Source organism: Schistocerca gregaria, chromosome X (assembly GCF_023897955.1).
Source record: "Schistocerca gregaria isolate iqSchGreg1 chromosome X, iqSchGreg1.2, whole genome shotgun sequence".
NCBI classification, from domain to species: domain Eukaryota; kingdom Metazoa; phylum Arthropoda; class Insecta; order Orthoptera; family Acrididae; genus Schistocerca; species Schistocerca gregaria.
Genome location: NC_064931.1, coordinates 769,205,815 through 769,233,394, shown reverse-complemented (window position 1 = coordinate 769,233,394; position 27,580 = coordinate 769,205,815). Strand labels below are relative to the sequence as shown.

General features: G+C 38.7%; 1 protein-coding gene across 1 annotated transcript in view; it reads right to left on the bottom strand.

Annotated features, from left to right (window-relative positions):
- Nucleotides 1-27,294, bottom strand: part of LOC126298739 (protein phosphatase inhibitor 2-like) — a 32,016-nt gene extending 4,722 nt beyond the window's left edge. Inside the window, exons 1-3 of the mRNA XM_049990177.1 lie at nt 26,938-27,294; nt 23,799-23,963; nt 8,245-8,336 (exon numbers count right to left, since the gene is read on the bottom strand). Of these exons, the coding sequence (XP_049846134.1) occupies nt 8,245-8,336; nt 23,799-23,963; nt 26,938-27,020 (340 nt within the window). The 5' untranslated portion in view covers nt 27,021-27,294. The remainder of the gene's footprint in view (nt 1-8,244; nt 8,337-23,798; nt 23,964-26,937) is intronic.
- Nucleotides 27,295-27,580: the final 286 nt, after the last annotated feature.

Here is a 27,580-nt window from a genome sequence, read left to right as displayed (position 1 = left end):
ACAAAAAGGAAGGAAGGAAGGAAGGAAGGAAGGAGTGGATTCAGCATCCTGTCGACAACAAGATGTATACACGGACAAGGAAAATTTTTTTGGGTTTTTCGCCAAATTTTCCGGGTGAAAATGCACTTTTTCTATGTTAAGTGACAGTATGCTTTCCCTCTGAACTGTAAAAATTATCAACCTTTCCAATGGTTAAGGTTTTATACACCATCTTAGAACTTTCTGGCACTTACAAAATTTGAAAGATCTTTGATGTGCAGCAACATGTATTATGAAAGTGTGAATTGGAATTTCACCAAAAATAGCACTTCATTTCCAAAGAATTGAAATCGAGATTGCAATGTGATTTTGTAAGCCAATCAGAGCTCATCACATGATCTCGCCAGTCGATGATACCAGGTATTCAGAGCATAGGGCACATGATGTAGTCACCCAATAGCAACAACACTTAAGTACCATGAACACACAAATAGGAAAAGTTAACCGTTTAAATTAGTACACATGGTGTTGCTACAAGAAAAGCTAACAAAATTCTTCTAAGTGGCTGGTACTCACAGTGTTAAGTTTTAAATGAGAATAAAATGCCCTGCGATTAAGAAATTCATCGAACATTCTCACACATAGCATCCACTTGCAATATTTTCCTGCAACCTATCGCAGTTGCCAGAGAGCACTAGAAAATAGGCGTTACTGTGTGTACACATCCACGATGACATAGGAAGCCCTTATGCTTGTATGTGTAATCTTAACAAGAGGATACTCCAAGAGCAACAGAAATTTGTAAACCATAGGAAAATGCATAATTTGACTTAAAGTGCACATTCTTATGTCCAGATTCACTATGAAGCACACTCCAACCTGATATAAAGCTTGCAGTGTGGTTTTAGGAATGTAAATTTTCTTGGAATACCACCACTGCTATTATGCCACAATAAAGAACAAAACATGAAATAATATACCTAATGTTTTGTTCTTCATTACAGCATAATGCCATATGTGTCAGAAGATGAAAATGTGCACTTGAAACTCAGTGAACAGTTTAAAGTAACAGGGAATACAGAATGAAACCCTGTTTCACATAAATTGAATGCATCAGCAGAAAAGATTAATAAAAGCCAAATTTCTTTAGCAAATCGACAAAAATAACTTCATTGTCCTGCAAGGTGATTAATGCTCGATTGCCAAAACTGTGGATATAAGAAAACTGAAATTAATAACATATTTTAGCCTTCTGTAATTATGTGAATGTATCAGTTCACTTGATAGCTCCCTGCTACAGATATCCGTTTTGTGTTCATTTGACATGAGAGCTGTAACTTAAGAGATAGCAGTAAAATCACTAAACGTAAACATGGCCACGTGGCAACTACCCCTCCCATCTAAAACTCATACTGCTCTGCACATGAGCGAATCTGCCAACTTTGGAATGACAGAAAAGCAGCATACGGCTGCTTGTTACTGCCAATATAGCTAACAGCCACACTTTAAGTAGCCAAAAGCGGGAGAAGTTACCGCTCATAGGAGACTCAACTGCACCTCAGTCCGCTGGCATTTGCTCAAACTAACCTAATCTAAACAGTTGTGGCGTCACACTCATCAGAAAGAGTTTGTTATGAAGTACTGCATAGTCTTTGTCCTAGAACCTTTGACACACTTTGTTGTTGGCAGACACTTGTGTGTGCGCTGTGTTTTGTTGGTGTAAATGACATTTCCTTTGCAACTTTTGTCTGTTTTTCTCTCGTTTATATATTATTGAGGGATGAAGTAGTGAAGGCAGCAGAGGATCAAGTAGGTAAAAAGACAAGGGCTAGTAGAAATCCTTGGGTAACAGAAGATATATTGAATTTAATTGATGAAAGGAGAAAATATAAAATTGCAATAAATGAAGCAGGCAAAAAGGAATACAAACGTCTCAAAAATGAGATCGACAGGAAGTGCAAAATGGCTAAGCAGGCATGGCTGGAGGACAAATTTAAGGATGTAGAGGCTTATCTCACTAGGGGTAAGATAGATACTGCCTACAGGAAAATTAAAGAGACCTTTGGAGAAAAGAGAAACACTTGTATGAACATCAAGAGTTCAGATGGAAACCCAGTTCTAAGCAAAGAAGGGAAAGCAGAAAAGTGGAAGGAGTATATAGAGGGTCTATACAAGGGCGATGTACTTGAGGACAATATTATGGAAATGGAATAGGATGTGGATGAAGATGAAATGGGAGATACGATACTGCGTGAAGAGTTTGACAGAGCACTGAAAGACCTGAGTCGAAACAAGGCCCCCAGCGTAGACAACATTCCATTGGAACTACTGATGGCCTTGGGAGAGGAAGTCCTGACAAAACTTTACCATCTGGTGAGCAAGATGTATGAAACAGGCGAAATACCCTCAGACTTCAAGAAGAATATAATAATTCCGATCCCAAAGAAAGAAAGTGTTGACAGATGTGAAAATTACCGAACTATCAGTTTAATAAGCCACAGCTGCAAAATACTAACACTAATTGCTTACAGACGAATGGAAAATCTAGTAGAAGCCGATCTCGGGGAAGATCAGTTTGGATTCCATAGAAATACTGGAACACGTGAGGCAATACTGACCTTACGACTTATCTTAGAAGAAAGATCAAGGAAAGGCAAACCTACGTTTCTAGCATTTGTAGACTTAGAGAAAGCTTTTGACAATGTTGACTGGAATACCCTCTTTCAAATTTTAAAGGTGGCAGGGGTAAAATACAGGGAGTGAAAGGCTATTTACATATTTGTACAGAAACCAGATGGCAGTTATAGGAGTCGAGGTACATGAAAGGGAAGCAGTGGTTGGGAAGGGAGTAAGACAGGGTTGTAGCCTGTCCCCGATGTTATTCAATTTGTATATTGAGCAAGCAGTAAAGGAAACAAAAGAAAAATTTGGAGTAGGTATTAAAATCCATGGAGAAGAAATAAAAACTTTGAGGTTTGCCGATGACATTGTAATTCTGTCAGAGACAGCAAAGGACTTGGAAGAGCAGTTGAATGGAATGGACAGTGTCTTGAGAGGAGTATATAAGATGAACATCAACAAATGCAAAACGAGGATAATGGAATGTAGTCGAATTAAGTCGAGTGATGCTGAGGGAATTAGATTAGGAAATGAGACACTTGAAGTAGTAAGGGAGTTTTGCTATTTGGGGGTATAAAATGTAGACTGGCAATGGCAAGGAAAGCATTTCTGAAGAAGAGAAATTTGTTAACATCGAGTATAGATTTAAGTTACAGGAAGTAGTTTCTGAAAGTATTTGTATGGAGTATAGCCATGTATGGAAGTGAAACATTGACGATAACTAGTTTGGACAAGAAGAGAATAGAAGCTTTCGTAATGTGGTGCTACAGAAGAATACTGAAGATTAGATGGGTAGATCACGTAACTAATGAGGAGGTATTGAATAGAATTGGGGAGAAGTGGAGTTTGTGGCACAACTTGACCAGAAGAAGGGATCTGTTGGTAGTACATGCTATGAGGCATCAAGGGATCACCATTTTAGTATTGGAGGGCAGCGTGGAGGGTAAAAATCATAGAGGGAGACCAAGAGATGAATACACTAAGCACATTCAGATGGATGTGGGTTGCAGTAGGTACTGGAAGATGAAGAAGCTTGCACAGGATAGAGTAGCATGGAGAGCTGCATCAAACCAGTCTCAGGACTGAAGACAACAACAACAACATATATTATTGCTGCAGTAACTGGATACAGTAGTATTCTTTGATAGTGCCAGTTCTTACTAGTCAAAATTATGAAAAATTATGAAAAATTAACTGAAAACTGAAACGATGAAAAATTCCCAGAACTCTTAAATATTCCTAGTTTTATCCCAGATGAAAAAACTCCTTTATTTCCCGGTTGTCCTGTGGCGTATACACCCTGAACAATGACATTAGAGAGCATGAACTCTGATTGTTTCATGGATGGGAAAGAAATTGGCTGTGCCCTTCCAAAGGACACCCCCCCCCCCCACCACCACCACCACCACCACCACCACCACCACCACCACCAATATTTGCCTGGTGCACTTTATATGGAAATAGCAGAAAACTGAATGGGCAAATTGATATAGTTACCTATAATTCCATATTTCTGGACAACCCAAGTCAGCAGGTTTATAGAACGAAAGTCATTCTGGCAGAAGTGTACATCCCTATGTCAATCCTGTGACTTTCTTCTCTCATCAAGTTAAGAGCTTTGGAAATTATGAAACTGCTCCACACTTTTGAAACATTTAGAGAACTGCATAACCAAGCATAAGGGTGCAAACTTTATGCACAGTTAGCTGTCTGTTTCAGTAGTTCACACAAAGTTGTCATGTCATCAACTGTGATTGGTGTAGATGATTTCTCTGTTTTCCCTCCAATGGTGAGTACCCTTTGATGCACTGAGAAGGCTTGCCCTGACACGGGATCTAAGATAATGAGAGGGAGTTGGGTCGGGTTGTTTGGGGGAAGAGAAACTGCGAGGTCATCAGTCTCATCGAATAAGGGAAGGACGGGGAAGGAAGCAGGCTGTGCCCATTCAAAGGAACCATCCCGGCATTTGCCTGGAGCGATTTAGGGAAATCACGCAAAACCTAAAGCAGGATGGCCGGACGTGGGATTGAACAGTCGTCCTCCAAATTAAAGAGGGGGGGGGGGGGAGGGAGAAAGAAGGGGAGGGAGGGGGGAGGGAGGGGGGGAGGGGGGGGGGGAGAGAGAGAGAGAGAGAGAGAGAGAGAGAGAGAGAGAGAGAGAGAGAGAGAGAGAGAGAGAGAGAGAGAGAGAGGGGGGGGGGGATGAGAGATTACCAATAAGTATGTCATGCTTTATTGATCCCATATTGATATTCCCTAAGACACGATAATATATTTTTATGAGAAATCCAGAAATCCACACAAAATCCAGTCTGCAATGGGGCTCAACACACGTTATCAATGTTCATATGGATATAAACTGATTTTTCCCTTGTTCAGAATTTTTTAAAAAAATGATAAACAGATTTCTCAACTACTTTCATTCCCCTGCCAAGAAGTTAATAGTAATGCATAAAAAGTGATTCATAATCCATGGGCATGGAAGCTGACATATGAATGCAAGGCTTGCACTACTTCGCAACAGCCCCATTTAGCAAATGTATCTCTAACAGATCGAAATTACTACCATTCTACAATCTGACACTAACAGGTTGTGGACCTGATACATGTAACTAGAATTTTCTTATTTATGAGCGATCTAATGATTACATTGAGCTCAAAATGGATCCTATAGCAATTTTTGACCCCTGTTACTTTTCATAAACAGAAGAACAGCAACCTAAAGCCTTTCACAGGAGTTTCTTTCAAGTAATCACATACAGTATGCTGAAGCCAATCAAAATTGGTGATACTTGGTCTGGCCTCTCATTGTAAGTCACATTTCAATCCCATCTTTCAGATTTTAAATAAAAAACGAAACAAATTATCTGGAGAAATTTTATTCCATACATTAATGTCACTTGTAATGTCTGCCAACGGACCATTCAGTTCTTCCCCACTACATCCACCACTGGTTGTACCTGAATCTGGAATTTTATGTCTACTTCAAGTGGACTGGGAATACATCAACCAAAAAATCATATGCTTTAATGACCTCAACTTCCTACACCAACTAGCAGAAACTTCAGGTTATATCTTCCCACCAAAAAACATTTTCAAAATTTTGATTGTTGAACTGGACCTTTTAAGATAACTAATTCAAACTGTGCAAATCATTTAGTAAATCTTTTACAAACAATTTCTCATTTTGGTCTTTGATCTAAATTATCCTGCACTAAGTTGACACAAGCAAATTAATTCTGGGCTAATGTTTGCAAAAACCACTCAAAACTGGAGTACCATTCTTACTATGTATTACTGAAACATTTTATCTACTCAAAGACAAAAATTTTCAGCTATCCACAGTGTCGATAACAGTAGCACTACTTGGGACCTGAAAAATGGAGCATCATCTTTTGGCAAAATTCACACTTAAAATTTTTTGTCTGTAAATGATTAGGGATCCAAACTTAAAAGGCTGCCATGCTACATGCCTGAAGATGAAGCCTTAGTGATTTTTGACTGGAATATTTGGTTTTGCCAAAACTTCAACAATTTCTTTCTGAAATTATCATTTCTTGTTTTCTTCTTTTGGCTCTATTTATGCTTTCAACAAATGATTTTTCTGTTGAGAACCAGCATTCTTTTCCTACTGGTGAACATAATCTTTGCTGATTTAAGGTGTTCCTCCACATTTTTCTTTTCCCACCCACTTCAATGATTACAAACTTTGCAGAATATTGATTTCAATCTTTCATCGGCATTAATAGCATGAGACCCACAACTGACTTCGCTACAGGAAGAATTTTTAAGGTATTTAGCATAGAAGTAGAATCGAAAGAAACTATTCATAAGTTAGGGGAAGATTTTGACACTGTTTAAATATGTTGACAGGTTTTGTTTTCCTATCACTGTATTAGATCCTATAAACTGGCTGCCAGCCCCAAGTGTAAATAAACTAGCATTAGGACCACCAGAGGGGCAGTGGGGGGAAAGAAGCTCTGCCTCCCTTCTGCAGGGCAGCCACCTTACACACATATTGGGTGTTACTGCAATAGCCAAACTGCCAAAAGGTCATAGGGCTCACCGACCCTTTCTGGTGTGATGAAGATTGTAATCTAAGTCCATGATAGAATCATTTCAAAATAAGAAAACAAGCAAGTAACTGCTACTACACTATTGCTTGTTGAGGTTAGCAGTGTTGAACTTTGTAGTTCAGACCCAACCTCTACTGGTATTTGATGCAACCACAGTTCAAAACATCCAAAACTCAAAAGCGTCTAAACTGTACCAACTGTCAAATTTTAGCTAGCAGGCGAACAATAGATTTCTTTGTTGCAAGATGTTAAGTCTGCACCTGAGTCCTGTATTGCCCTATGCAGTGTGCGTTTTATAGCACCATCTGAACCACAGACAATTGGATTGACACTAGAGCACTGAGCACACAAATACGTCGCTGCATTTATGCAGCTTTTTATTTTACAAATCTGTTATTAAGCACATTTTCTTGCCTAATTTGTTAAGATGATTGGCAAATACCAGTGACTGAAAATTGCTCAATATCGCTGATATTGGTCAATACCAGCAATATGGCAGAAATAATCATTTCGAGCAAAAAGTCTAGTAAACATGGGTCTAACATGCATGAAGAGCTATGAGCACTTTAGTAGAAGAGGTAGAGCCCATGTTTACTAGACTGTTTTGCTTCGGATCATTCCTGACATATTCCTGAATATTAACCATTCCTCCTGGGACACCATGTTTATGCAGAAAACAAACATATTTCACACACGCTCACAAAAATAGTTCATGTGGATACAATTCACCATCAAATAGCATTTATTAGGTACGAGGACATGTTAGAAAGTAATGCCTCAGTTTTTTTTATCCACTTTTCAATATCGGCTGAGGTATCACAAGGCAAGCATGTATGCATATTACTCTGTTGAATTTCCTGCTTCACTGACAAGTAGCAGTCCTCTGACAAGAGGACTCTGAATTTAAGTGGGTAACTAAAGAGTTCTCAAATTAAAAATTTCAGAGGCCTTACTTTTCAGCACACCCTAGTAATTTCGCATTTTTGCATTCTGAGGCAGAATTTGAATCTATATTTGTATTTGTACCAAATGTTAATTTTTTCAGGTACCTAGTCATCATATAAACACAGGATATGTTGACTGACAGCCTGATTCATCATTTTTTCTTCTGCCTAGGAGGCTAGAGTGAAATTTAATCTGCAAACCACAATAATGATGAAATGCCACTAAAAACCTAGAAGAATTTGAACTACACACTGAAAATCTTTGCAAATTATTAACAAATTTATACACTTTTCTGAGTGAACTGATCATTAATGTTCACGGAACTATCTGATGCAATGACTTAAATTGAAGATAAATATAATATTAGGAAACCAATTACACAAAGAATCCTGTCAATTTACCCTGGGCACAGTCAAATATACCTGTTTATACCATAATGGATATACTTATTTGAGCAAATGCACTAAAATTACTGTACTGCCTAATATGTATTTCCTCCCTGTTTCATGCAGACTACCAGCAGGCAAACTACTGACAGTGGAACAGACAAAATACAATTACTACAAAAACACAATGTGTCCATTTTGAATTCTTGCAGTATCGAAAAATGCTTTGTCAAGTATTACCTTTCATTTCATCACTTTCATCTTCACTATCTTCTTCGCTTTCTGAATCTTCTTCAATGCTTTTTGGTGGCTTTGTTGCCTCAAGTCGAATTCTGTGGAAATAAGATCAAAATCAAAGAATGTACACATACACTGAATTACTGATAAAATGTAACATTACAACTATGAACGTAAATGGCAGAAAGTACAAGAAAGAGCATAGTGAAGTTAGTGGTACTGGCAATCTGCTTTTATCAGTGATGCCACCAATGACATTTTATTTATTAATTTTGGTGTAAAAGTTCCAGGTGACTGACTGGTCTGTAGTGTAAACCAAGATCTACATTAGGTTGAACGGTGATTGTTTTGTTGTGATGAAATTCCACTACATACTGAGCCAACAAATTTATCGTGGCACTTTATACATAATGCATTCTGTATTTATATTAATGTCCCTACTTTGGGCTCAAATTCTAAAGTTTTTAGTGCTTTTGACGGCATTAAGAACACGAAAATGCCCACCCAAAAGTCCTGTATTCCCATGAGGGTTCCATTACTTTCATGGTTAGAATACGCATTATTGTACGAAATACATACAATATATATACTTTTTAATGACACTTTTAAGCGTTATAACTCAAAGTTGATGCATTCTATCACATTCTTCACTACTTCTCACATAATGTTATAAAAAAGTATCAGTCACATTAGGCAACTACCTGCCTTACACCAAACATTGTTCAGAACTAAAGCCCTTTAACTGATTAATTAGAAATACTTCTCAAAAAGAGAGAGAGAGAGAGAGAGAGAGAGAGAGAGAGAGAGAGAGAGAGAGAAACTTCTACACTGCAACACACTAAGTCTGTTTTATCACACACAGAGGGCACCCTTTAAACACAAAGCAACATGTAGTTATGCAAAGATAGCAAATCTAACAGAAGAGTAGAAAATTAGATGAAAGGCTGGTAGGTGAAGGAGGTTGTAAGAAGACAATGAATTATCTAAATGAAAATAAAATAGCAAATAAATGATAGTAACTCAAACTGAAGAGATAAACTGAATGGTCAAAAATGATCATTCTTGGTAATGCGGTTGACAACAAAACAAAGAGAAGAAATGAAAATTTAGAATATCTATGAAAGACTCACAAGCTGTTGAAAAGTGTTAGTCTTTGAGAAAGTATAGAATTTTCTGTTGATGAAATTACCGGTTATATCGTGAACAATGTTTGTAAACTTTTGTCAACTAATGTTTGGCTATGCCCATCTTTTTGGGGTGTAAAGCTTTAATTCATACCACTGTTATAAGATCAACAGGGGTATAAAAAAACAGGTTTCCTGGTTAAAAATGCACTTTTTCCCACGTGCAAATACACTTCTCCCAAGGTGAAAAATACACTTTTTCCATGATACGTGACAGTATACTTTCCCTTGGAGCTGTAAAAATATCAATCCTTTGAATGATAAAGGTTTTATACACCACTGTGGAACTTCAGAGAAAAAAACTCGGAAAGAATAAAAGTTTTGGAAAGCTCTGTTGTGTAGCAACATTTACACCGCATATTTTTATATTACGATGCACTGCATATTGTTGTATTTGTGTTACGATAGTACAGGTTCAAAACATCATGTTAGTTTTTGAAGCATTGAAATCAAGGTTGAAATTCACTTTTGTAAGCCAATCATAGCTCATGTCATGTGGCCTTGTCAACCAATGACAGCAGATATTCAGAGCATAGGACACATGACAGTCAGCCAATAGCAACATCACTTAAGTAGAGTGAACACACAAATACGAAAAGTTAAGGGTTTAAATTAATACACGTAGTGCAGCTACAAGAAAAGCTAAGCTTTCACATTTAATATTGGTCTTTTTTTGCATGTGTTGCACTTTAAGATACATCACACAAATGTGCCAGTAAGGTTTTAAATAATGACAATTTCTGGTCTTCTGGGCTCAAAATTCTTCTAAGTGCCTAGTCCACAATGTTTTAAGTATTAAATGAGAATCAAATGCTCTGTGATTTAAGAAATTCATTGCATATTCGCAAATGTAACTTAAATCATCTTGCGTAAAAGGAAACTTACTTTGAAACTAATGCTTTTCAAAGCACCATTCACAATATTTTCCCGCGACCTGTTACAAATGGCTTCATTTCAGCAGTTGCCAGAGAGAGCCAGGAAACAGACCTTACTGTGCATGGGCAGCTACGATGATTTAGGAAGCCCATATGTTCATACACATATAGTATTAAGAGATCTTACATGGCATCATAAAATAAACAGGATACTCTAAGAGAATCAGAATTTCGTACACCATGCTAAAATGGATAATTTGGCTTAAAGAGCACATTCGTATGTCCAGATTCACAATGAAGTAGGCCTCAACCTGATATTAAGATTTCATTGCAGTTTTCGGGACACAAATTTTCTTGAAGTACCAGTACTGTATTATCTCATGTTTGGTTCTTCATCTACATCGTTACTCTGCAATTCACACTGAAGTGCCTGGCAGACGGTTCATTGAACCATTTACATACTACTACTCTACCATTCCACTCTCATATGGCGCGTGGGAAAAAGGAACACATAAACCTTTCCATTTGAGCTCCGATTTCTCTTATTTTATTATGGTGATCATTTCTCCCTATGTAGGTGGGTGTCAACAAAATATTTTCCCATTCAGAAGAGAAAGTTGGTGACTGAAATTTCTTAAATAGATCTTGCCGCAAAGAAACAACCTTTGTTTCACTGACTGGCAACCCAACTCGCGTATCATATCAGTGATACTCTCACCCCTACTGTGCAATAATACGAAATAAGCTGCCCTTCTTCGCACTTTTTGATGTCCTCCATCAAATGTACCAGGTAAGGATCCCACACCGCACAGCAATATTCCAGCAGACGACGGACAAGTGTAATATAGGTTGTCTCTAGTGGGTTTGTCGCATCTTCTAAGTGTTCTGCCAACAAAGCGCAGTCATTGTTTCACCTTCCCCACTATATTATCTATGTGGTCTTTCCAATTTAAGTTGCTCATAATTATAATTCCTAGGTATTTAGTCGAATTGACAGCCCTTAGATTTGTGCGATTTACCACATACCCTAAATTTATCAGATTTCTTTTAGTACCCGTATGGATGATCTCTCACTTTTCTTTGTTTAGTGCCAATTGCCACTTTTCACACCATACAGAAATTTTCTCTACATCGTTTTGTAATTGATCATCCAATGATTTTACTAGACGGTAAATTATAGCGTCATCTGCAAACAATCTAATAGGGCTGCTCAGATTATCACCTATGTCATTTATGTAAATCAGGAACAGCAGAGGGCCTATGACACTACCTTGGGGAATGCCACATATCACTTCGGTTCTTGATGATTTACAGTCTATCACTACGAACTGTGACCTCTCTGAGAGGAAATCACGAATCCAGCAGTCACACAACTGAGACAATACTCCACATGCACGCAATTTAATTAATAGTCGCTTGTGAGAAACGGTACCAAAAGCCGCCTGGAAATCTAGGATTATGTAATCGATCTGAGGTCCCTTGTTGGCAGCACTCATTACTTCTTGGGAATAAAGAGCTAGCTGCGTTGCACAAGAACAATATTTTCTGAATCTGTGTTGGTCATGTATCAACAAGTCATTTTCTTCAAGGTGATTCATAATGTTTGAGTACAGTATACACTCCAAAATCCTCCTGCAAATGGAGGTCAGTGGTATGGGACTAATTCAATGGGTTACTCCTATTTCCTTTCTTGAATATTGGTGTGACCTGTGCTACTTTCAAGTCTTTAGGAACAGACCTTTCATCATCAAGTGAGTGGTTGTATATGATTGCATACTGCCATATTTTCCAGAAGATGAAAATGTGCACTTGAAATTCAATGAATGGTTGAAACTAGTCAATAGCGTGAAAAGCCACACTTATTTAGCAAACTAACAAAAATAGCTTCATTGTTCTGCAAAGCAACTGACTGCCAAAACCATGGAAATAAAATAAAACCAGAAAACTAACATATGTTAGCCTTCATAGTTATGTTAATGTATTTTAATTCACTTGAAGCTCTCACCCACATACATCTGTTTTGATTTCATTTGATGTGAAACATACAAACAAAGACGAAACAGTAAAATCACTAAACATGAAAACTGCTTACGTGGAAACTAACCCCCTCGCCACTACAACCCAGACTGCTATGCACATGCGGCAATCTTTGGCAGCTTGGGCGAGTCAGAAGTTTTTCTGGATAGCATCTGGCTACTTGTTGCTACTGCTGATACAGCTAACAGCCACACGTCAAGTAGCTGGAAGAGGGAGAAGGTACTACCCATACTCAACTCAACTGCGCATGCAAGTGAGCAACAGCTCAAACATACTTTATGTAAACAGCTGTGATGTCACACTCGCTGGCAGCAGTTTATTGCTACTAAGTATTCCATAGTCTTCATCCTAAAGCCTTTGACATATTTTGCTCTTCATCACTTCTTACCAGTCAAAATTACAAAAATTTAAGTCAAGTCTAAAATGAAAAATTTCCAGGGTTTTTCCCAGATGTCCCAGAGTGTATACACCCTGCCAACCTTTGAGATTATTGTAAGAAACCAAACCTACAAATCAAGTATAAATTGTTGCCAACATGTGATGTGCTATTTGCCAGTTGTTACTTCATTAGACAAAAATTTGCACCATTATTCTGTTTAAAAAAATTAAGTAGTAATTGCTACAACATTCCTGCAATGTGGTACTATTACGTACAAAAGGTACAAGGTAAAGCTATTAAGAGATTTCCTCTCAACAGCTTTACCAGCGATCATACCCCCTCAGCAAAACTGACACCTGAAGAGACTGGCTGAGCTCTGAAATTACACATAAATATATCCATTATTTGTCACAATTTATGATCATGAAGACCAACATTATTTACAGTACAAAAAATCTTACCAAAGCAAGAGTTGAACAGTTTCAACATTTTTTTTAAGCCCTTATGAAACAAGTCATCTACTCAACCTATGTTAATAAACCAAAGAATATATATCAATGGTACAGCTATACATGAGCACAAGGAAAGAGGAGTCAGATAAGAAGATGCCATATCACCAAAACTATTCCAAGTAATCTTACAGGAAGTTTTGAGAACCTTGAACTGGGAGAACTTAGGAGTAAGGCATAACTAACACACCTTCGTTTTCCTGATAGCACTGTGTTGTTTGACACTAGAACACAAAAACTTCAACAACTGATCAGAGAACTTATTAGAGCAAGTTCGAAGCCAGGCCAGAAAATCTTACAAAATTGATAACATCTCTTCCACATAGAGAGCAGCCATTTGTTCCCTTAGGAATGATGATGATGATTTACCAGCTGACAAGGGGAATGCCATGGTTGTAGTAACGTGGGACGATTATGTCCTAAAATGGATTTACAACTCAACAACCCAGCATACAGAAGTCTATCTAGTGACCCCACAAAAAGGATTAAGCACAAGGAGTCCGTTGTCTAAAGATTTATTTAAGAAACTTCATCCTGGTGCTGCCGTTCTGTCTGGGTTGTATGGTCTGCCTAAGTTGCATAAGGAAGAGGTTCCTCTATGCCCTATTGCCAGTAATTTGAGTGCACCCACTTATAACCTGGCGAAATATTTATCATCTGTTCTAAGTCCATATGTTGGCAAGTGCGAACACCATATCTCCAATTCGGTGGATTTTATTCGGCGACCGAAATCTCTGAGGCTGGGTACTTCAGATCTATCAGTTAGTTTTGACGCGGTATCTCTGTTTAGACAAGTCCTCCTGGAAGAGTCCCTTAGTTTGATCAGTGGAAAACTGGATGATGAGTTGGTGAAGATTCGTCATGTGCTGACATCCACATATTTTTTATTTAATGGCAATATTTTTAACAGAACAGCAGGGTGGCTATGGGTAGTCCTTTATCACCCATTTTGCCAGTTTATTTATGGAGGACTTCGAAGATATGGTACTGAGGATTTCAGCTTTGCAACCAACATGCTTCTGGAGATGTGTGGATAATACCTTCTTCATCTGACTCCATGGATGTGACGCTCTTAAAAGATTTTTGGACCACTTCAACTGTCTTCATCCCCACATTAAATTTACCATGGAGGTTGAAAGTGATGGAATGGTTCTATTTTCAGACATTATGGTTTATAAAAAACCAGATGGTACTTTCGATCATAGTGATCACCAAAAGCCGATGCACACAGATCAGAATCTGCATTCTACCAGTTGTCCACCACACCAATACAGTGGCATCCTTAGGACTTTGGTACACAGAGCAAATGCCATTTCTGACTAGGACAACTTAACCTAAGAACTTGTACATTTGATGGCCGTTTTTAAGGAAAATGGATACTCTGAGAAGCATATTCATTGGGCTATGGAGTGTGGACCATCACTGGGGGTGCATGAAGAGGAACATAGATAGTTGGCCCTTCTTCCTTATGCTGGAGGCATATTGTTTTAAGACTGAAAGGATTAAGGAATTTTAATATTAAGAGTGTGTGTCTTCCACCTAAGATTAAGGAACTACTTGGCAGTGTGAAAGACGATTTGGGGCCTAGGAAACATGGAATATACAAAATTCTGTGTCAATGTGGGAATGCTTACATCGGCCGTTCGATTCACACAATTCATGCCAGGCGTGTGGAACATTGCTGTCATATGAAGCTACACCAGATGGAAAAATCGGCAGTAGCTGCAATACACTGCTTAATGAGGGACATGGTATGAAATTTGACGAAACTGAGATAGTTGCCAACACTTCCGGTTTTTGGAAAAGTGTTTATGAAGAGGCACTTGAAATTAGGTTGGCAGATAAGTTAATCAACAGATACATTGGGTTTACTCTTGACAGGAAGCGGAATCCTGTACTATCCCACATCAAAAAAGAACGTTCTTTGGTGGGTCCCTGAGTGCAATATATCGCGGCACCACCTCCCCGTCTTTGAGGGCAGCAACCGTGATGGGCGGTGCATGTGCCATGTACTGTATGGTGGCCTATATAGGACGTTGTTTTGTAGCCTGGCATCAGTTCTCTATGGGCCTCATCAGCAGAAGCAGCATTCTCCTGAAGATGGTGACCAGCTGGATTGCCGAAACATTGAATTGAGTTGATTTTAGGCCCCGGCAGCAAACCTGAAGAGACTTCCAAAAATTACAATGCTTAACCAATAAATTGAGATGGAAACAATACATTAGAAATGAAGTCCTAGAATCAGTTGACAAGTTTGCTTGTTCAGAACAGTGACTGGATGGACAGCACAGAAAAAAACGAAGTACAATATCCTTGAAACTAAATACAGGTTTCAAAATCGTGCTTCTGATGTGTCTCAAAGCAAAAGCTTAGACTCGGCATGTCCTGCCAGTTTTGACTCATGAAAGCAAGACAGACAATGTGAAAACCATTAAAAAAGTTGAGGATTGTCCAGTGAGCAATGTAGCAAAAAGAAACACACAAATTAGAAAACACACCAGAGTTGAAGATTTTATTATGGCTATTATGAAAATGCAAGGGGGGTAGATGGGCTGCAGTTGGGTAAATACACTCCTGGAAAATGAAAACCGAACACCATTAATTCGCCACCTCGGCAGGGGGAATTTTTGTTTCCACATTCTTGAAGACGTATATAACACATGATCACTCAGACAGAGCCCCACATGAGTATGTCAACAGAGCATGCACAACGTCAGTGCTAGTACTGGGTATACCCTCCTCTTGCAGCAATGCAGGATGCAATTCTCCCATGGAGACAATCTTAGAGGTGCTGAATGTATTCTTGCAGAATGGACTGCCATTCAATTTCCACCTGGTGCTTCTGCTGTGCCAGAGTTCATGCCATACGTGCAGACCATGCAAGACAACATTTTGTCCAATCCCAAACATGCTAAATGGAGGACAGATCCAGAGATCGTGCTGGCCAGGGTAGACTATGTACAACTTCAAGAGCACATTGGGTGACATGGGACACATGTGGATGTGCATTGTCCTGTTGCAGAAGCCCATCACCTTGCCAGTCCATAAACAGTAGCATGATGGTTTGAATATATTGTGCACTGTTCAACACTACCTCAATCACAAGAGAGTTACAGCCACTGTAGGATATTGCTCCCCATATCTTGATGCCGAGTGATGGCTCTCTGTGCCCCTGTCATATACACACCCAATTTTAGCACTCACCTGCGCAATGCCACACACGCGTATGACCCTCATTGGCACCAAAGCAGAAGTAACTCCATCACTGAAGACAACATATCTCCATTCGTCCTTCGATAAACACCTATCGCAACACCACTGGAGGTTGGCTGAATGGTGGGGTGTGAGTAGAAGATGCTCTGACAGTACGCAGGACTGTAGCCCAGCTTCATGGAGATGGTTGCGAATCGTTCTCACTGATACCCCTGGAGCAACAGTGTCCGTAAGTTGTTGTGAAGTGACAGTGCAGTCCGATATGGCATTTTTTTAGGATGTTATGGTCTTAGCATGCAACTGTGCATCGCCTCTGTCCAGACTAAGGTCAATGGGAAAGTGCACCTTCTGCTGACCACTGGTGACAACATCGATGCACTGTGGAGACCTCGTGACCCATGTGTTGCACAATTCTGGAATATGTCCGCCCAGCCTTCCACAGGCCCACTATAGACCCTCGTTCACACTCCGTCAATTGCACAAACGGTTCACGTACACACTGCTGTGGCATGCTAACAATGTTGCAGACACAGAGCTCTGTATGCCTCGGCAAACTGGCTGCTACTGGCGCTGGCAGTAACCAACCACTGCGCAATTAGCAACATTCCACTGCTGATAACGTGGTTCCTGGGGTGTCTACAGCGCTGCATGTTTGATCATTGCATGCATTGCCCTCTCGTAGTGTCCCTTGCTAATGTACCTCATTGCATGCTATCATTCAGAAAAATCTCGTTTCAGTAACACGAATACTTTATGAGATGTGATAATTGATATGACCACAATTTGCGATGGACAAGGATATGAATGGGCGCATCACACGTGACAATCTGTAGGATATACGACTCAGTAATTCAAGAATGAAATAACATGTTCTGCTCTGTGTTTTAAATGTAATTCTGATACTGTATCTACATTTCATTCACTGCAATGTATGAGCTAAAATCAAACATATGCAAGCTTATCTCTGGAAACACACTAAAATTTTGTGCAATACTTTACTTAACCATATGAAGCACAGTAAGTATGGCAGATAACGAAAAGAAATTCGGTTCTTAATATAGTGTAAGATGTGCAAAAATAAAATGTTTTCACCTAATAGTTTTCAAAAAGATTAGTTCACACTGGCCGGAACACCGCCACTCAGCATAGGCACCAGCATTGGCAAGCAGTACAGACATAACAAAAACGCCCCCTCATCACAGATTGCAGAGCAATTTTGTAGCAGCAAAAGATTTAACTTATTTGCCATGTGTTCTAATATAAGGTGTCCAACACCAAACATTCAAGCATCTCACTGAAGATGTCTTCTGTCCAGTCAGTGTATGCGACAATTTGCAGTTATGTGCTACATCTCAAAAACTCTTATCCCAAAGTTTATGGCAATTAGATTAAGGGAAAATAATCTAGTTGTTGCCTAACTGGCATTAATGTGCAATGGTAGAACTACAGTGAATGCACAATACTGCACACATGTTGAAAACAAGTATAAAATGAAAGTTTTAATGCCCCTATGTGGAAAAGAAAATCAATCATCATCAATGGAGAATAACTGAAGTTTAACAAAGACAAAAGCTGCTGAGATATTGGAATTCAAGTCAGCTGCCTTCATACCCCTCAGCACCTGAGAAAAGCTACATGAGAATTTAAGTGTTTGGTATGGCTAAGGGCAAAGTCTCCAAACAAGGCATGACAGTGAATTAATATAATGACAAAACAGAGATGCTGCAAATAATGATGAAGCATACTTATATGGGTAATCCCAAAAAACGGAAAAACATTCTTTTAACTTAATGGATTCCTCAGGAGATCCATTTGCTTCTACACGTGTATTTTTCCACACAAGAAAGGAAGATATAGGTCTCAATTTTACAACAGACACTACTTTCTAGAAACTTTTCTAAAGCTTTGCATCAGTGTCTTGACAATTTTTTTTATCTAAATAATTCTGTCTCAGTACCTACTAGATCACAGGAAGTCACTAGTACCTGTACGTACAGGTAGGTAACAGTAAACCCCTATTTTCAGTGCAATTGTGAACAATTGAGTCATCAATTGAATAGACAATTGAGTCATCAATTGTGAACAAGACAATGTGGCCTGTGTAGAATACTGGATCCATCAACACTTTACAGGCCATTTCAAGCTTAATTCACAATTACCCAGAGTCCAAAAACATGTTTCTGTTCATACCATTGTTTTTGAACAGGTCTGCAACATGTTTATCATCGTCATCCCAACCATCTATCCTAGTGACAAAACATTTCTGTATGTTAATGCACACTGACTGCAACAAGAAAGACATTGCCATCAGATTGGATGGAAACATACATGGTATGAATGATATGCTGTGTATGCTAAATGTGAAAGAAGGTCCTGCTTCTAGTAACTTTGATGTTGCCACCCAATTTTGTAATTATAGTTTATTTGATGGAGCCTTTTGTTAAAAAATTTTTCATAAAAGCAATTCCTGTGAGGCATACTTTTGTTGTTATTCTTCAGTTTTTGGCAATGAGAGATTCATTTCAATGCACTGTATATTATTTCATACATTCATTCTCGGAAAAGAAGCTGTTCCCAGAAGGACGAGGTGGACTGCGTGTAGATGGCTCCACATACATGAAATGATTACACTTTCAACTTTGAGTGCCCAACATGTACTATACTACGCTGCCACAAAATGTACTTGCTAAAATGGCATTGGACATCCATTATTGTGACTGGAAGGGTCCAGATGCCATGGTATGGAATTGTCAAGGTATCTGATTTTCCCCTGTAATTCTCCATCCCATGCCACTTGCACCTCATCAAGCAGAGATGAGATGAGGGTCCTGATGACATGCTTCACGGAACCTACACATTGTTATCTGGCGAGCAACCATGTGATGTGGCTGGCCGTAACAGTGTATCCACAGCTGTGCAGCATGCTCGGGAGGTAGCATCGGTATGAGGACAATAGTTGTCCTGTAGAAATAGGGTATAAGTGTATTCACAAAAAGCAGAGCTAACAATTGCAGGACATCATGTGCAGCTGTCACTGAGCCCATGAGGAATACTAACAGTGAATAAGCAACACAGGATACCACCATCTCATCAGTCTGGTGGGACATGTAATGGGGGACTACAAACTACTCTTTGTGGCATTCTCCACTGCACTTCCAGACATAGCTCTGGTCATCGTCTCCAACACAGTATAGGGACTTGGCACAAAACATGACCTGCTGTAAGTCTGAAAAGCCCCATGTTCATCTTTGCCAACATCAGGTGAGTCGAGTGCAACACTGAGAGTCAGGCATCGTAATGGTCAGTGTGCAGTGTGCCACTTGTCAAGCTACCACCTGACAACAGTACTAACACTTGCAGTATGTTGTATAGAGGCAGACCATCCCACTGACTTGCCCTTATTGTTGTGGTTGAATCTGCTCAAATGCAGCGGATAATTCTGTGGTGCTCATTCCTTGTGGTTGTTGGGCATCTAGATCCTACATGTCCAGCACAAATGATTTCCTTTATCCAATGCCACCAACAATGGGCACTGGTAGTGTCCGCACAACTCGCGTAGTGTGCAATATGATGACAGGACCACCCAACCTCTCATGGGGCCACAATGTGGCCCCTCTCCAACACTTCCAGCTGGGCACCTGACCAACAAACATTGCACATGTACAAAGTGCATGCATGTCCAGGTGATACACCCTACTTCATACTTGCCAGCACAGCTCTTTGGGGCACTTTTATATCAATTGATGGGCTTAAAATCGTGGCCTAACAGCACTCCTTAAGTGAGCAGCCAACTGTGGAAACCAATAACTATCGTAGCTGATGATTTACAACATAACCACCCAGTTTGCAGTGTACTGGTCAGGTTGTTCCGGGTGAAACTGTTTATGACAATGAGTATTTCAAAGCAAGCTATATATCTTACAGTTTGTGAACTGTCGGTTAGGAATTATGCAAAAGCATTCCAATTATGTAAATAACATGGAAGTATATGAAGATTACAGAAAAAGAACATGCTTTTCCACTTTTTTCCCCAAACTTAGTTGTGTATGCTATGAAATTTACAATTCCGTGTCACCCACAGAGATCATCACTAGATAATGACTGCTAACTACAAATTATAGCTCTTTAGCATTCCAAGGAGAAAGCAACAGATCTGCATGCAGTCCTTTTGGAGCAACTGGGAGGACTATGGCTACCCCGAAACTATACAACCATCTCCACATGATCAGTTTGGCCACTATGCATCAATTACAGATAATAGTGAGTGCCCCCCCCCCCTCCATCCCCACCAGCACTTTGGTGGATGAAGAAAGTGGGCAAGTGGACACCTAAAACATAGCCTGCATCATTTGTTCTCTTCATTCTCATGCACAAGATTTGTCCGATACCTTAACATCACCATAGGTGTGTGTGGAGGGGACAGGTATGGCCACAAATCTCAGGAAAGTAGTTTCCCATATTCAGTATGGTGGTGGGTCAATCACATTCTGGGTCTAAATTATGTACAGATTTCTGACCAGGATTGTCAAAAGTTTCCCGAAGTGAAATTCCACGACATTTCCCTGATTTCCAGACAAATTTTGAGATTTCAATTGTACATAAAGACATAAGTCGACAAAAAAATGTAAGGACTTCTGTATTTCTAAATGTGTGAGCAAAAGTCATAAGTGTTAACATCAACATCTTTTGTAATGAACTGTTTTTAGATGGAGAAAGCAGGCCAAATGGTATATATGCTTCATTAAGACCACAGATGTTATTTTATTTCAATAAAATGAAACATTTGGTGACAAAAATACACATTTCATTGGAGTTGCAAGAGAGATTTAAAATACCTTCACTGATTTCAGATATAACCCCAGAAAAATTAGGCCTCGTGAGAGAAGTGTATAAGGCAGGGGAGAGCTGTGTAAACCAACACTATAGGTTACCACCAATAAAACATTGGTTCTGCTATGTTCATTATTGTCAGTTATTACCCACTGTGTTACGTCTTATTTTACAGGTACTGTGTGGTTTTTCTTTCAAGGAATACTTGAGTACATGGCGTACAAACTGCCAGCGACTGCCACAGTTTTTTTCTTCTTATGGTCCATACTCTCTAAAATATAAACTACTTTTGAAGTGCCAAAATGTACTAGAATAAATAGAATGTCTACACAACACTGAACTGTACAATTGACTAGCAGTCAGACACTCGCAATTTCTGAAGTCCATTGGCTGTGGCCTCTGGACTGCCGAGGAGCACTGCAGTCCTAGGTCCACAGATAAACCACGAAAATACGCTGCATTATGCCACACACAAACAGATCTGGCTTGCAGGTAGATCAGTGAGACTAGATCCGACGAGCAGGGCCTGCACATCAGTAGAAAATGATGAGTTTCAGATCAGCAGGCCCAATCCGTTAGATATACTCATAGAAATGGCCTGCGGTTTAGGCCCATCATAGAAGTCCACTCATGTGGCCAGCTATTCACGTGTCGCAGACACCATGTCGATGAAATGAGACTGCGATGATCAATCCACGCACAGATAAGTTGCACGAATACTCTGAGAATCAATATGAATGAGGACAGGTAGCAACCCACTGCAAAGAGGATTGCTGAACTGCAGAAAGGCACAGAGAAAAGGCAATCACACTCACAACTAAATTTTTAGCCATAGCCTTTGTCATAAAACCAGCACACACACATTCACACAGTCACAAATGTTGACACCACTGTCTCTCACCACTGTGTCAACAATCCCTGAGAATCGGATTCAAACAAACCACTCCTCACGCCTCTCTGCCTCTTGTCGGCAGCTGCTAGGCCAGCAGCAAGAAGTGGTGGCAGCACTGACTGCAAGCTGAGGGGAGTGGCAGGAAGGGGAGAATCAATAGGAACGAGGGCATAGGGAAGCAACACGCGTATTCAGTCTTTTCGTCTATTTTTCTCTAGTTGTAATGTTTTGTGTATTTATTGTGTACTGAATGCATTTTAATTTACGTAGGGATGTTCGAGTTTTTAATTTTTAGGTGACGCGATTTCGTTTTTGTAGTTGTAGGTTCTTTTGCATCAGTAGTTATAGTTGACCTATACAGGTCAAGGGAAATGGCCTATTCCTATTTTCGTATTTTTATATGTAGGTATAGGTGTTTTGGTACTGTCAGCTGTGGTCAAAGCATATGGGTGGAATTGGACACTTCCCTATTCCCAACGAGTGGGAGAAATGTGTGTAGCAGTGAGCTCTGCCACACTGCAGACAGCATGTCTAGGAGCATCCAGGCATATTACAATTAATCGTGTAAAGCAACACCGTTCAATTTTACCCTTGGTAGATTTTGATTTCACGGATATGCAATTTCACACCGACTGCAGTTTTATTGTTTCTTTGTTTACACCCTTAAATAGTTAACTTTTTCATTTTAATAAAACTTTTCGTTTTTCCCACTCCCTCTGCATATAAGCAGTCACATGGCCACAGATATGCAAGTGGTGCAAATTATTTTTGAGCAATTTATTTCTCAGTACACCAACAATATGGCACTTCCCACATTTTTTTGCTCTTTAATCTTATTTGAAGAAAACCACTTTCCAAGCAACAGTACCATACCATTTGTATTCTATCAGAAAGACGAGAAATTTCAGGTGTTTAAATAATTTTACATACACTTCCAACTCTACATTTTTCATTAGAGAGCCCTAAAACTTCTGCCGATGATAAAATGAAGAATTTCACAATATTCCACACAAAAAACCTGTTTGCTTTTCTGATAGTTTACAAGACGTGGATAAATATGTCTTGCTTTATTTTTGTGAGGTCTTCCTTGATGATGTAACAGTTCTGTTCATTCGTATTTAAGTGTTCTAAAGTGCTAAAGGCAAAGTCACCAGTGCCCACAACAGTTCAAATAACACTACACCATCCTGACAAAGCAATGCAAATAATACAGGAAAGTCTTTAATCAAGACATAATACATGACCGTGCATATGCGGAGGTAAAGGCAATGCGAAATTCTGAGAAATAGCACTAAAGTAGACCACTTGGTAACCAGAACTGTAAGAAAGGAATGGTTTTAAATTGAAGGTTATTTTAACCAGGTGACATGACAAGCAACACACAAAACTTTCTTTAAATTCATCTTGCTCTCAAAAAGCCATAAACAAGGTGTTAGCCCTTTTCTTAGTACAAAATGATTTAACTAAGCACAATTCCAGCCTCAATGCATTCATACATCATTGGTATTATGAGAATCACCTGATGCACTATTAGAAACCACAAAGGAGAAAGAAAACTGTTAAACATAAAAAATGGGAACACAGTACAAATACCTTTACATTCAAAAACACACACAAGCAGAATTATAACCAACTCACTTCTCTGCGAGTACAGCCGCATCAAGTTCATCTACCATTGCATCTTCATCAACCCAGTTGAATGGTGTTTTGGGTTCCTCGATCTTCATATGGCCATACTCTTTGTCAGGTGGATGAAGTGTTGCTATTATATTCATTTCATCCCATTTTGTCTCTTTCTGTTTCCTATGAAAACAAAACAGTAGCAAGAAAATGCAAACATCTAAGTAAACAATTTAGTTTAAATTTATGTAGTCAACTGGTTCTAATACAATACATTAAGATATTGTGGTACCTAGTCTCCTGATGCAGATTTGGTTTTCATTAACTTACAGAACTTGATGATTCAAGATTACTTCAATGCCTGCTGAAGAATATACATCTGAATGACTTTTTATGCGAAGTAAAGAATCAATAGTATTAGGCCTACTTGAAATCTGTCTTTTCACACACTGCATTAGCACTGAAGGAAAGTTCTCTGATGGAATCATATTCGCAAAGCATGTCAGATTAGAGCAACAAATAGTAATTACTGTAGATGTAGAAATACGAATTTCTGGAATTCACAATGTACTAAACTAACTTTGAAATAATTACTGAAGCCAAACAGGAGTTTAGTTATGTTTCACAGAGATGTATGTGTGACTGGACTGCCCCCCCCTTTTTTTTTTCCTAGCAATGTACACATTGCTTGGTACTTCTAGAATTCCATTCATATCACTAATTTATTTGCTCATTATAACTGAGCAGGTCTGCTCAGTGCTTCAAAAGTTACAAAATCTGATGCAAAAAATCATTAAAGCTAGCTGCAATTGTTGTCTTGCATAATGCAGCAAAACACTGCATGAACTTATTATCTTTCAATAATGAAAGTCTTGTGCCAAATGTTTTCCATGAATTTTGCTATCAATGCTGAAACAGTAGAGGTGTTTAAAAAATGCTTTGCTTCTGTTATAGTTAGGTGGGCAAGTTTACTGCCAGCCATGGAAATGCTTTTGCTTGGGTGGAAAGTGATCAAAATACATTTTCACCAAGGGGGGTGAGAATGAGTGCAATTATCTGATTTGGTCTTTTGTCAGTAATGAAGAAAGTGGATTACCAAAGTGCTACATTTATTTTGTACACGATTTATTAAATGAAGTCCACAAATGCATCAAAAGTCTGGAATCAGAATAGTACATAAATCCTGTAGAATTATGTAATATTTTCATCACATTAGAATAGGATATTGAATTATGCAGGAGCAATTGTTTCTTTGGAGCAAACGCTAACCAAGAAACGTTAAAATCAAATGAAACCAAGGAAAATAATTCAAGAACCCAGCTCTCATAGCTTACAAAACAGCTGAAGTTTATCTTAAAAAGCTGTTTGACAAGAAAGAAAAAAAAAACTTTTGCTAAAAAAGACAAAAATGCATTGGAAGCTGTAAATAGCAACAATAAATGAATTTTTTATGGCTTCTTAGTGTTTTACTGTAGTCACCCTCAGAACTCTGATTAGCATATTCTTTCGCCTTGCAATGTTTGATATGTTCGTCAATTTAATCTGGCAACCCTAAGGTGAGGAGACACCAGTATTATCATGAAGACTCACTTGTTGGTCAAGTGAACAACAGGCTTCAATTTATTGGTACAACACACAGTTACAGCAACTTGTACAAAAATTCTTTACTAAATACTTTTAGCATCTATACTGCAATACAACTCGGCAGTAAATCTGAAATTTGGAGCAACACGACACCTAATACATATATAGGACAGCGGAACTTGGAAATATTAAAATAATAAGTTTTGTACTTTATATTTCAAAAACACCAAGAACTTGTTTTCAGGACACAAATTATGGATATCATTGCACCCCTATCTATTGCTTCCACAAATAAATTAGAATGACATAACACCTTTCACAGTAGCATCTAAGAAGTCACCCCTCCCCCTCAAGTCAGTGGAAATAAGAACTGGCCTTTACATGCTACAAAGTACACACATAGTTGTAAAACTCACCCTGAATGATTGGACACTATTCTTTACCCACTCAACTTTCTCATACAATGCTCTGCTAACACCAATTTCTGAAGAGAGAAAAGTAACGGCTGCACGTAGTGTACTCAACTGGCATGCACGAATAAACTAATTATACTCATAAAATTCAACAATGTTAGCAAATCGTTTTAAGTCAAGAACAGTGACCCACAACTAGAGCTAACTAACTAAATCAGGAAATCAACAGACTGTCATCACTAGTATAGTATTGTTAACTTTAAATCACAACTAATGAAACAATATGAAAAACAAAACTAATATTTACAGTAATGTTCATTTCCGTCAATGAGGAAATCATAGACTTCTTGATAATTCAGTTGAAAAATTTGTTAACCAGAATAATATCCTGTCTTTAAGACTACTACTTATTTTATTAGTTGCAAAGCAATAACAAACATGGAAGAAGCAAAGTTTTCCACGTCCAGATACTGAACTAACAAAGTATACTAAGCATGTATTTGATACGAATTACCAATAAATATGAGAAAACAGAACGAGTCAGAAAACAACTACACCGAATACGTGTCAGGACTAACCATTGTTTAATGTAGTACACAATACACGCCACAAGCATTGTTTTTTAAACACAATGTGTATTGAAAACAAACAGTTCACGACTGAACTCCCAACGTAACTAAACATTGAAAGTGGTTAGTGATACGCCACGCACAATGACCGGCGTCTTTTCATGACATTGCATACTACGCCCAAAACCTATGCGTAAACCTCTACGATGCTCCATTATATTCATTGCTTTTATTATGAGTACCGAAAGTTAATTATTTCGAATTTCAGAGAAATGTATGCAATGTATTAAATCCTTAATGCTCTAGTGGGTCACGGGAAAAAAGTCAAAGCAAAAATTTTGGGCGAATGAAAATCTACGACTTACGACGAAACAGGAAAGTACAAACTATCAACATGTTCTTGTCTGCATCACTGCAGGCTTCTTTAGAAATCAAAGGCAGAATATGACAACATCGAAAAAATTATTATATTTTCGAAACTCACGTACACACCAGCATAAAAATCTATACATTTGGAAGCACCGTTGTGTAATATTTCTTTCATAAGATTTCACTACAAAATTCTGCCATAAACTACAGAAGCAAAGTTACCTCTTCGGGGCATCCGGCTTCTCAAAACTTGAAGAGGTTTTCAGAATACCCTTCGATGGTCGTTTTCCCAAATTTTCAGCCATCGTTCACTATACCGATAATTTTGCCTGCGATGCTTTGACATTCAATTCAAAGATAAACAATATACTTTGGCGCATAGCTGCGATTGTCGATAGTGCGGTCTATATAATAACAATCGCAGTTTCCACAGTGGTTGCATTGCGTGCTTCTCTGCGAAAATTTTTGTACTATTTATGGGAATTAAATATTTCCCTAGTGTTCTCTTTGCATCAGTTAATCACTAACAATTTTGTGTAATGTTCTCTATGAGTTTGATCCTCAGTAGCTTAAAAAAAATGCGAAAGACAGACTATGGGATACTGGGTCTTGACAGGTTTATTAATCAGTTCTTTATTTCTTATCAAGCACCACCCATTGCAAAATTTTTGTTACAAAAAAATTGAATGGAGTGCCTTGGTAAATCGTGAGTGCTGAATTCGAAAACGAAATTAACTTTGGCTGTAGGGTTCAAGTTCCTTCCTGACATGCTACTCCATCTATCGAAATCTTTGAAAATGCTCCAAGTTACTCACGCTTCTGTGGCTTAACGCAGATATTCAGCTGATTTAATGGTTAAAAAATA